General features: G+C 34.7%; 1 protein-coding gene across 2 annotated transcripts; it reads left to right on the forward strand.

The window, feature by feature from the left end:
* Positions 1–660: 660 nt before the first annotated feature.
* LOC131144609 (methylthioribose-1-phosphate isomerase) lies at positions 661–10,569 on the forward strand. Of its 2 annotated transcripts, none has more exons than XM_058093343.1 (10): positions 661–972; positions 1,431–1,554; positions 2,936–2,991; positions 6,459–6,617; positions 6,743–6,842; positions 7,070–7,212; positions 7,410–7,515; positions 8,314–8,452; positions 8,531–8,799; positions 10,292–10,569. In XM_058093343.1, the coding sequence occupies exons 2-10, from the start codon at positions 1,459–1,461 to the stop codon at positions 10,370–10,372; spliced, it is 1,149 nt and encodes a 382-aa protein (XP_057949326.1). In that variant the 5' UTR covers positions 661–972; positions 1,431–1,458; the 3' UTR covers positions 10,373–10,569. The 2 variants fall into 2 exon arrangements, with proteins under 2 accessions (XP_057949326.1, XP_057949325.1); XM_058093342.1 differs by having other exon boundaries at positions 731–972; positions 1,376–1,554.
* Positions 10,570–11,824: the final 1,255 nt, after the last annotated feature.

Below are 11,824 nucleotides of genomic sequence, written 5' to 3' on the forward strand. Positions count from 1 at the left end.
TTTTTTAAAGATTTAATAAATAAAAAAGTGCTTTTCTTTTAAAAAAAGTAAATAAAAAATTAAAATATATAAATTATTTTTTTAAACAGGTCACCTGTTTACGACCTATTTATTAAACGGGTGAGTTTGAGTTTGTATGTTATTCACCGATTATTAAACGGGTCAACTCAAAATCACTTAACCCTTACCCATTTACGATCTGCTTGAACTTAACCCATTAATTCATGTAACTTGTAAGGCTCAATCTGACACAACAATTTTTTTTAATCTAATTTATATATTTTATACGATATTTTCTTGAAAAATAAGGAATACATTAAAAACCATAAACGTCACATAAAAGCATTTTACTCCCATAATGTCTTTCATTCAAAATTTATAACTATGATATCAAGTTTATGTTAAATAATTATCCAATATATTTAAAATTTTATAATTTATGATTTGAAATTTAATCAAATAGTGACATGATACCTAAGTTATTGTACCCTCTATATTATCAAAATAAGATTTCTTTTGATCATAGGTTTGAGTCGTACCTTTTTATTTATAAGGTGCTAATATTGCTTAATTTAAAAAAAAAAACTATATTATTATTATTATTATTATTATTATTATTATTAGTATGCACTTAAGACTAAAAAAAAATAATTATAGGATAATTCAATAATCATAAAAAATAAAAAAAATTAGATTGAAAGTGAGCTGTATGATGAGGGTAACACCGTATCCACTTGCGAAGTGTTGACGCCGCGTAGATAGCAAGCTGAAGATCGACATATCGCAATTTGAATGCGAATTTTGATCGACTTCGTCACTGTCAGTCACTCTCTCTCTCTCTCTCTCTGCGTAGAGGGTGCAGTCTCTTTCTCTCTTCGGTCTCCATTTTTTCCTTGGACTCGTGACAATTGCTTGTTCTGATCTTTGTCGTCTTTACAAAACATCGGTCGGTTGCTGCGAAGCCTGTAATCGGTAATCTCTCTATTTGGGCGACTATGTCAATTTTTTATGTGGCCGCCCTTCTTACCCTCTAATCGGAAATTAAGTTTTTGTTTTTGATTTAGTATTGTTGATTATTTCGGACTTCAGGATTTAGATTAAACGGTTGTTTGGATTTGGGTCAGATTTTTTTTTATTTTTCAGTTACTGATAATTACTTATCTCCTAAAATTCGATATGGGTTTAATGTCTGCAAGAACTGTACTTTCTCCTCTAATTTGTAATTTTATGTTTGCAAATGTTAGTGTGTGTTTGGCTGCATGAAACTGAGACTGATGAAATAACTGGTTAAGAAGTATGCCTGGCTTAGAGTTTCTTGGGCATATAAGAGCACTTTATTTTGTTTTTGGATAATTGCTTTTATATGCTTCTATAGGCGCAACTTAGGAAATGCTTTGAGCTTTGAATTCTGTATTCTTGGGGATTTTCAGAAGATTCAGCTAGTTCTAGTTCAAATCAATGGCGTCCTATTCAAACTTCACAGATGCAACTAAAGAAGATGGTTCTCTTCAGTCTATCTGTTACAAGCGTGGTTCTCTTCAGCTGCTCGATCAGGTGCTTCTCTCTGCTAATGAATTATTTCAGCGATTGAAGTTTCTATGATGACTGGACAATTTTATTAGTTATAATTGTGTGAATCATTCAATCAACGAATATTAAAGATAATTTTTATGTATTTATGGGTAAATTTCTTAGTTAGTCCTTGAAGTCTTGATTGATTGGATTTCAATGCTCTTTGAAGTTGGAACTAAGTTGCAATTTTATCCTTGACTGTCAAAAATTGCCAATTCCCATGTGACCAATTGTGATTGGGACCTTGTACACTACCATTTTTTTTAGCTCTCTAAGCTGCAAAAAGTCATAATTCCCCCAAATCTTGCTGCACATGCCAGAGCCGCTCTCTTTTGTGTAATTTCATTGTGTCAGTTTGAAGTTTAAATTTGTGCCATTTTACCCCATATGTGGGTAATTTTTTTTTTTTGGTTTTTAATAAGATACTAATCATGAGCGAAGTAGCTTAATATTTGTTGGCCAATTTTGACGATCAAGGATCACATGCGATTTGTAAAGTCAAGGTCTAAAATATCAAAATTAAGAAGATTAAAAAGTGCTTGATGTGGGGTAGAGGCAGCATTGCTTGCAAGCAATGGAATGTAGTATAGATGACCAAGAGAAGAGAACTGGGTGATCTTGAGGAGCTCAAGTGTTAGGTGCGCAGGTGGATGAAGTGGGAATGATGCAAGGATGGGGGTATAATGTCCTTATTCTAGTGAGGATGCAAGGAAATGTCCTTTGAAGCACAACAACATGAGTGATATAATGATTTATACAAAGAAGGTTTGAGTTAGAGAGAAAATAAGTGATGACTGAAAGTTTCTGTATGGGATAAAGAGGGGATACTTATAGCATTAGAGATGAGGTCATCCTCCAATAGGAGGTGGCCATGTGAGACTAATTTGAATAGTCCAATGGTGCATCAATACTCGGCCAGAAAGGAGAATGAGGGGAGGACACTAGCCGTGGACAACATGTGATAGAACTTGAGCTAGCTTTAAAAAGATTAAAGCGGCTGGCCCACCCTTAATGGACTTGAGTTTGAATTCTCCTAGCCATATCTTTCTATACATCCCGTGACCTAGGATTGAGGATCCCGCCACGTTACCATGGGTCCAATGATCAATCTCAAGTGTGTGTGGAGGGTCTGCCTGTGCAAAAATTATTAAATGTAAAGTTAGTGAACAAGCAATTATTACTTGATTGTAGGCTAAATCTAATATATATCCCATAATTGAAATAGAGATAAAAGAATGTGTCTACAAGCTGTAATCAGGCAAAGTTTCAAGGACAAACTGTGCAATTTACCCTTTATTTATTTATTGCATTTGATGGATTCTAATTTTTCATTTTGTGCACCATTGCAATTCTTGCTGAACAGAGAAAGCTTCCCCTTGAAACTGTTTACTTGGATATTCAAGACGCAAGAGATGGATGGTATGTTAGTTTAGCTTTTTCTCAGCCATGCTGGATTGCTTTGATGCTGCTTCCCATGCTTATCAGCCTTCTCTTGATGTACAGAGCCCTAAATTGTTTAACCCATTTCTATTAATTTACTGGAATGCTTCTTTGCTTCAGGAAAGAGTGTCTTAACACATGGAAAAATGATATGTCCAGCTTTCTTTATGATTGACTGAGTTATTTAATTGTAGTCTTTTGTAATATTGCAGTTTAGATAAGAGTCAACCCTTTCCTAACTATGTTACTATGTTCATATTGGTTGATTTTTTACTGGTCATACATGTTTATAGAACACTTCCACACCCCCACAGGGGAAAAAAAAAAGAGTCATAAGCTGCTATATTATCAGCTCAAATGCTTATTGAGACATGACTTCAATGGACTGCTATTATGTTTTACATGCTAAATAGATTATGCCAATATACACAAACTAGGATAGCCAATTCGCCAATATCTCAATTTCTTTGGCTTTTTCTTTCTTTCTTTTTTCTTTTTTTGATTGGATTGTGCACTTTAGAGTTATTCCAGGTGAAAGCCTAACCACACAATATAGAGTCTTAGTGTTAGATATATGTATTAAAAAATGGAAGGAAAATGATAAAATAAACTAGTGTAGGAGAACTAGATGGTAGAACCTAAAAGGAGAAAATATAATAAAATTTAAAGATAAAATGATCAAAGATGGGGATTGGACCTTAGAGGATGGGATAGATACAAATACTCTTTGGAATAGATTAGTTAGCTCTATTAAAAAGATAGCAAAAGAGATTTTAAGTGAATCAAGGGGAAGATTCTCGAATAGCAAAGAAAGTTGGTGGTGGGATAAAGATGTACAAAAAATCATAAATATAAAAAGAATTTGGTATAAAACGTGGCAAAATGGTAGAAATAGAGATAACTTTGAAAAATATAAGGAGGCAAGAAAAGATGCAAAAATGGCCGTTAGTGAAGCTAAATATAAATCATTTAATAGTTTGTATGGTAGATTAGGTACAAAAGAAGGGGAAAGAGATATATTTAAACTTGTTAAAGCTAGAGAAAGGAAGAGCAAGGACTTAGGAAATGTAAAATGCATAAAAAGTGAGGATGATATTGTCTTGGTTAAGGATGAAGATATTAAAGAAAGATGGCGAAGTTACTTTAGTAAGTTGTTTAACGAAAACCAAATAGAAGGCTTAAACTTAAAATTGTTAAATGAGGAAAAGACTAAAAATATAAGATTTATTCGCAAAATTAGAGTTAACGAAGTTAAGTTTGCACTAAAAAAGATGAAAAATGGGAAAGCCATGGGACTAGATAACATCCCAATTGAAGTTTGGAAATGCTTGGGTGATAACGGAATTATATGGTTAACTAATTTATTTAATACAATTGTAAAAACTAAGAAAATGCTAGATGAATGGAGGAAAAACACTTTAATACCTATATACAAAAATAAAGGAGATATTCAAAATTGTAATAACTATCGTGGAATTAAACTTATGAGTCATACGATGAAACTATGGGAAAGAGTAGTTGAACAAAGATTAAGGTTAGAAACGAAGATCTCAGAAAATCAATTTGGTTTTATGCCTATGAGATCTACCACAGAAGTTATTTATCTTTTAAGAAGATTAATGGAAAAGTGTGGGGAAAAGAAGAGGGATTTGCATATGATATTTATTGACCTTGAGAAAGCATATGATAGGATACCTAGGGAAGTTCTATGGTGGGTTTTAGAAAAAAAGGGTATATGTTGTAGGTATACCGATGTCATTAAGGATATGTACGATGAAGTAATGACTAGTAAAAACTATAGATGGAGAAACTAGAGAATTTCCGATTACCATAGGTGTACATCAAGGATCTGCTTTGAGTCCTTATCTTTTTGCTTTAGTGATGGACCAATTGACTAAGAGTATTCAAAAGGAGGTTCCATGGTGTATGTTGTTTGCAGATGATATTATATTAATTGACAAAACTAGGGATGGAGTAGAGGCTGAGTTAGAATTATGGAGAGAAGCTTTGGAATCTAGAGGCTTTAGGATAAGTAGAAATAAAACAGAATATATGAAATGTAATTTTAGTAATGATAGGAGGAATATTGGAGACAAAGTTAAATTTGATGATGAAGAAATAAATAACACTTGTAGATTTCGATACTTTGGTTCTATTATGCAAGTTGAAGGAGAAATTGAAGATGATGTAATGCATAAAGTTAAAGTAGGTTAGGTAAAATGGAGAAGTGCTTCAAGTGTGCTATGTGATCGTAGAATACCCTTAAAATTGAAAGGGAAGTTTTATAGGACAGCTATAAGACCAGCTATGCTATATGGATCGGAATGTTGGGCAACGAAGAAATATAATATCCAAAAAGTAAAAGTTGCCGAGATGAGGATGGTTAGATGGATGAGTGGTATAACATTGAAAGATAAATTAAGGAATGAACATATTTGTGGTAAGTTAGGTGTAGCTCCTATAGAAGATAAGATAAGGGAGGGACGACTTAGATGGTATGGACACTTGCAACATAGGCCTTATAGTGCACCTGTGAGGAAGAGTGACTTAGTTATTGTGGTGGGTAGTAGAAGGGGTAGGGGTAGACCTAAAATAATTTGGGAGGAGATAGTGAGTAAAAATTTAATACCCTTGAATCTATCAAAAGAAATGGTCCATGATCGCATAAATTTGCGGAATAGGATTCATATAGCCGACCCCACTTAGTGGGACTAAGGCTTGGTTTTGTTGCTGTTTTTGTATTGTGCACCTTAGAACAATGTCTGTTATAATCATTTTGGATCTGTGTAGTATTTTCAGATTGGAAGAAAGTGGCAAAATTTGTGTGCAGGAAGACTTGAATCTTAGGTGGAAAGAAGGCGTCGCAACCTCTACCATTAGGGCCAAATTTTTTCCTCCTCCCCACCCCCTCAAAGAAATGCTGAATATGGACACAACTATTAGTTTTAAAATGCAACGTTTGCCATCCTGCTTTTACTTTTTTTTTTTTTAATGTAGATATCCTAGTACAGGCCTAATAATTATGCCTTAAATACAAAATGATCATACTAAACTTGTTTTAGACACATGCATTGGCACCACATGATTCAATTTGCTCTGGGAACAAATTATGTGTATTGCTTTGTTAATCTATTTTGGAATTGTTTGGTCTTGATGTTTGTCTCTGCAAGGGCATTGTACTCATCTATGTATTTTCAATCTGTGTGGTGGCTTTATCATTTTTGACTCTTGATGTTTTGCTATATTATTTTAAGCTATTTCTCTCGTCCTCCCACACCTGCCCCCCCTGGTGGGTCTCTCTCTCTCACTCCTGGTTGTTTACCACAACTGATGGTTGTCTATCCTTTTATTGTCAATGGGCAAAGAGTTGTTTAATTATAGTAAATTCGAGGATCAAATTATCCAGAATTTCCAAATATTTTAGTAATGTTTTACTTTTTTCTTAGGCATGCAATAAGGGATATGGTTGTCCGTGGGGCCCCTGCAATTGCCATAGCAGCTGCTCTTTCTCTGGCAGTAGAAGTGTTCAACATGGAGGCTTTTAATGGGACATCAGATGATGCAGCATCTTTACTTGGCAAAAAATTGGAATATCTTGTCTCTAGGTACTTATTGAATCTGATGCAACAGTTGTTTTTGGGTTATGATGTAAGCTACTGACATGCAGTTCATGGCACACTGCAAATGATATTTACTATCTGATCATCTAATATCTTTCATGCCTTTTCAGCCGACCAACTGCTGTGAATCTTTCAGATGCAGTGACAAAACTTAAAGAAGTGATATCAAAAGCTGCTGCCGTGGCTTCAGAGGCTAGGAGCATTTTTATGGTATTTTGTCTAAGCTGTTCTTTGATCTTTAAATCAATGAGTTAATGGTGATATGATTTAATAATTCATTGTAATATTTATTGGGATTTGATAGTGAAAGAAGCTTGAAATATCCTCTCATCATTTACCTACCTATTTCCCTTCATTTCTGGAAATTTTTCTTAACTTGATGTTGCCTGTGTCCCAACTACTAATCTTCAATGCCACTTTTGTTTCCGTAATGTCAGGCTTACATAGAAGCTGCTGAAATTATGCTCAAGGATGATGTTGCTTCAAACAAAGGCATTGGGTCTAACGGATCAAGTTTTCTTCAGCGCCAGCAGCACAACTCCAACAAGCTGTCTATTTTGACCCATTGCAACACTGGCAGGTCTATTGTTTTCTGAAGTATAAAAACATAACTCCTCTCTATTTGTCTCTTTCTCTATTTCACATACATACACACACTCTCTCTTCAACAGCCATGTATTTTTTTAAATTTATTTAGTGCTGAGCAAGTGAATATGGTGTTTGAGCTGGGTTGAGATTAAGCTTATGATGTTCTAATTGGTGCTCAACAATTTTCAGTCTTGCAACAGCTGGATATGGTACTGCTCTTGGTGTAATCCGTGCACTTCATTCTGAAGGAGTTTTGGAAAGGGCCTACTGCACGGAAACACGTCCATTCAACCAAGTGAGTATCTTGTTCTAATTTGATGCATCGTGTATTTGTAAACAACTTGATTCTGATGAACTGGGGTTTAGAGTTGGCGGAATGTTGGAGTCAGTCCAGAACTATTCTACCAAATATGTTAAATTATAATGATGTATTGTCATTGCCATGATGTCAATAAAGGAAACAAGAATTCAGTGTGGTGGCAACTACCTTTATGTGTTTCATGGGACATTTGTGCATCGTAATGTTCTTTTCCCATTGCACAAAAACCATAAATGACAGCTGAAATTGAATGGTGCCCAGTTATGTTGAAGTTGAATGATGCAGATGAGGCGGATTGCTTCCCCCACCACTCTCCCCCCCCCCCCCCCCCCCCCCCGCCCGGGGGGCCACGGCGGTTGGGGGTTTGGGCGTGGACACAAACGGAGCAGTAGAAACCCTGAAATGACATTAGATCCCAAGGATGGAGGGAATTTTGATAGATGCATAAACACCACCCATAAATGTAATGCAAAATGGTCAATTTGAGGGCAGGCATTACGACTTTCTTAGGTAGCTAGCCGGTTTGAATGGAGTGGTGCAGAGGTTCAGATTTGATCCTGAAGTGGTTGTGTGAGCCCTGAATAGTGGTTATAAGAGATCATGCCTCTGTTTGATTCAAGCAGGTATAATATAATTAACAGGACATGGAATTGGGGCGATGTTGGTTTTATTAAGCTGGATTTTGTGGGCTTGGCCAAAAAAACTTGCTTTTTGCAGTTGATGACTTGGTCTGCTTGTAGGTATTACTTATATTTTTGATTTTGCTGACTGCAGGGATCTAGACTCACAGCTTTTGAGTTGGTGCATGATAGGATACCTGCTACTCTTATTGCTGATTCTGCTGCAGCTGCATTAATGAAAACTGGACGCATCAATGCGGTAATTGTTGGAGCGGATCGCGTTACTGCAAATGGTATTTCACTTATTAATCCATTTTTAGCTTTGGTGCTAGAAGTTAATGTTTGACCAACAGATTTTAACCTCATTGCAGGTGATACTGCTAATAAGATTGGAACCTACAGCCTTGCCCTCTGTGCTATGCATCACGGTGTTCCATTTTATGTGGCTGCACCCTTGACTTCTGTTGATTTATCCCTTGCTTCTGGACAAGAAATTGTTATTGAAGAACGATCTGCCAAGGAGTTGCTGCATTCGCGTGGAGGACTTGGGGAACAAGTTGCTGCATCGGGAATTGATGTCTGGAACCCGGCCTTTGATGTCACCCCAGCTAATCTCATTTTTGGCATCATAACAGAAAAGGTCACTCTCTCTCCCTCTCCCTCTCCCTCTGTCTCTCTCTCTCTGATGTTCTCTTACTAGGCTCTGTTTGGATTTAGAATTTTTTGAGAGAAAAGAAAATGAGAAGAAAATAAAATGAAAGTCAATTTTTCGTTATACCTTCCATCTCAAATATGACTAAGGAACTTTTACAAAAAAATTATTGACATGATTGAGAAGTAAGAAAAATTGAAAATTAATAGCATGTATAAATATATAATATATTTTGCTATATATTTTGTTTTCTTCCACATCTTCCTTGATTATCAAATTCTTCGATATTTTTGCTTTCCTCTTCTTTATATTTTCTAAGTTCCAAATTCGAGTTTTTTCAATTTTATTAACAAAGAATCAAGTTACATATGTGATAGACGAATTTGAATCTCATATTTAGGTATTTTACATTTGGTTCAAATTTGAATCTCATATTTAGGTATTTTACATTTGGTTTGAATTTGAATATCATATTTAGGTATTTTACATTTGGTTCTAGTAAATAATTGTAAATTTATGTAGCGACTGAAATACATTTGGTTCAGAGCAGTGTTTTAAAAGGCGAAGGTCTATGGCAAGGCAACTTTCCTCTGAAGCCTCAAGGCATTGAGGCACAAGTCTTTTGGAAATTTTAAAATTTTATTTTAAAAATTTTAAAAAAGTTGTACATCATAAAAATAATATAAATTTTATTAAATTGTTACATAAAACCTGTTATGTAAATTTTACCCCTAAAAGTAGCTTAGAGTATCCAAACTCAGGAACCCAAGCTGGACACAACTCTCTCGCTCTCTGGTAACTTCTAAATGCAGTTGAAGTGCCATTGTAGCTTGCTGAAGTGAAAAAGAAGTCTCTGAGGAAGAGAGAGGCTTCTAGAGTGTGAAGATCTTGATAAGGTCTAAAGCAAGTTGAATGTTGAAGATTTGAATCAGGTTCTTGAGGTGAGAGAGAGAGAGAGAGAGAGATTTCTGCTGTTGCCTTATGGTTTTAGGTGTGAAATGAACTTGTTTGGCTCAAGGTGTTCGCCCAGCTCCTAAAGGCTTACGACTTATGGAAGTTTTTTCTTGCTACACGTCCCGGGGGTGTTTTGGGCTCAAAATGCATTAAGAATGCCCTTTAGAACACTGGTTTGAAGAATACATGCCAAAAATGTATATTTGAAGATAGAATGCCATTCTTATGGGCACCAAAGAAATTGATGGGGACAGTGTTGGGGTATAATAGATTTTAAGAGTCCCCCAATTCTGACCTAATGAAAGAGTGGAATAGAATGAAAGAATATTGATTTTTATGATATTGTCATATAAGTTTTTATTTCATTACTTTTTATCACATACCAAACATTCAGTAAGATTTGAGATGAAAAAAGCGGCACATTAAGGATCCCAGCTTGTTTCTTGGAATGATACTTAACATTTGCAAAAGAAAAAAAGAAAGATAATTGAGTATATTTCTAACGATTTTTGTATTATTTGATCAGGGTGTCGTTACCAAAACCGGGATGGATGCATTTGACATGAAAGGCTTCATTAAAAGGGCGCTTATTAGCTGTTCTGTGTAAGAGGTATTCACTCAGTTGGGTGAGGTATGGGCATGGGTTGTTCATGAGCTTTATTTAGTGTCTTAAAAAATAAGTGCTTATTGTTATTAAGTACGTGTCTCAACAGTTTTTATTTGGCATATCCATTATTGGTAATTTGAGGCCTTGTTTAAAATGCCAACAGGCTTTGGAAATTGAAAATTGAGTGTTTGGATGAAGGCAGGCACTTCGTGGGGGGAATAATTTTTGATCGTCTTTCAATGCTACTGCTGCCACTGGTTTGGGTAATTTATCACTGGCACTAGCACCAAAATGCAAAGGACTTCAACTTTGGCTTTTATAGAAAGTTTTGAGACTCAATTTATGAGAATTTTGATTCACTTTTAAAAATATATTGAAAACTAATGATAAATTATGAAAGTTATAAATGGAACTTTTAGAAAATGCTAATGGAGCTAGACGATTGCGAATAATTTAGAATCTAAATTTAAAGTTTCAAAATGTTTCGCTCTCCAGCTTTGTGATTAAAAACCTGAAAAAAATTGTTGTTAGCCAAAAATTTGAAATTTCAGTTGAAAAATTGCCAAAATATAAAAACCCTCCAACTTGACCATTGTAAGAATTCAAAAATATTGGGTGTCTTTTTGTGAAATTTTACTTAAAACACTTAAGATTGTTGACGATATTACATTCATGGGAGGATTTGGAATTTTGATTAACCATAGAATTTAACCAAAAAATGTGAGATAAGGATACATTTATGTTCCCATTTAAAAATTGAAAAATTGTAAAATTATTGTAACCAATAGAAAACGTGGTTGTCTCACATTGAGGTTAGGACTTTTTGTGACTGAGCATTGTTCAAAAGAAAACTTTAAAAGACTAAAATTTCATCTTTTGACAGATAGTATTTAAATTCTGGTTTACATAATTTTATGTGTTTTACCTTTCACAAAAGTTGATATATTTAGTTATATTAAAGAAAATTTTACATCTAGCATATTCAAAGAATAGTCTTGGAAGTGCCAACAAAGATCATTTGACTTTAACATTTTCAGTGTCAAAATGTTTTTCAGCTCAAAAAGATGTTCCAAATTTAGATCAAGGAAAATGCTTCACGTCGTTGTCTGTCTTTCACCTTTTATCATATTGCATGAATCAACAGCTGTAGTGGGGAAAAAACTAAGGATTAAAAAATGGTAAGGGCTTGGTATGCAAGCTGTTTTTGATGATATGGTAGTCTTTCTATGCTAAAAGAGAAGCACTTTATTACTTTTTTTTTTTTTTTTTAAAGAGTTTATTGGAGGCCTATTGGGGTTGGACTCTATGATGGGAATATGCACGTCTCTTATCTCATGTCTCTTTCTCCTCCTTGATAAGATTAGGTTTAAAACTTGTAACATGAATGTCCAAAGTTTTAATTGTTGGAATGCACTCTAGATGACTGAATCATAGGGTCTAAATTACTTAAGA

This window comes from Malania oleifera, chromosome 12 (assembly GCF_029873635.1).
Source record: "Malania oleifera isolate guangnan ecotype guangnan chromosome 12, ASM2987363v1, whole genome shotgun sequence".
NCBI lineage: Eukaryota > Viridiplantae > Streptophyta > Magnoliopsida > Santalales > Ximeniaceae > Malania > Malania oleifera.

Excerpts from the sequence above, each read along its gene's own strand:
- LOC131144609 (XM_058093343.1), top strand. The coding sequence starts at position 1,459 with ATGGCGTCCTATTCAAACTTCACAGATGCAACTAAAGAAGATGGTTCT. Across the intron at positions 6,843-7,069 it reads AGGCTAGGAGCATTTTTATG|GCTTACATAGAAGCTGCTGA; the intron begins GTATTTTGTCTA and ends CCGTAATGTCAG. Across the intron at positions 8,800-10,291 it reads TTGGCATCATAACAGAAAAG|GGTGTCGTTACCAAAACCGG; the intron begins GTCACTCTCTCT and ends TTATTTGATCAG.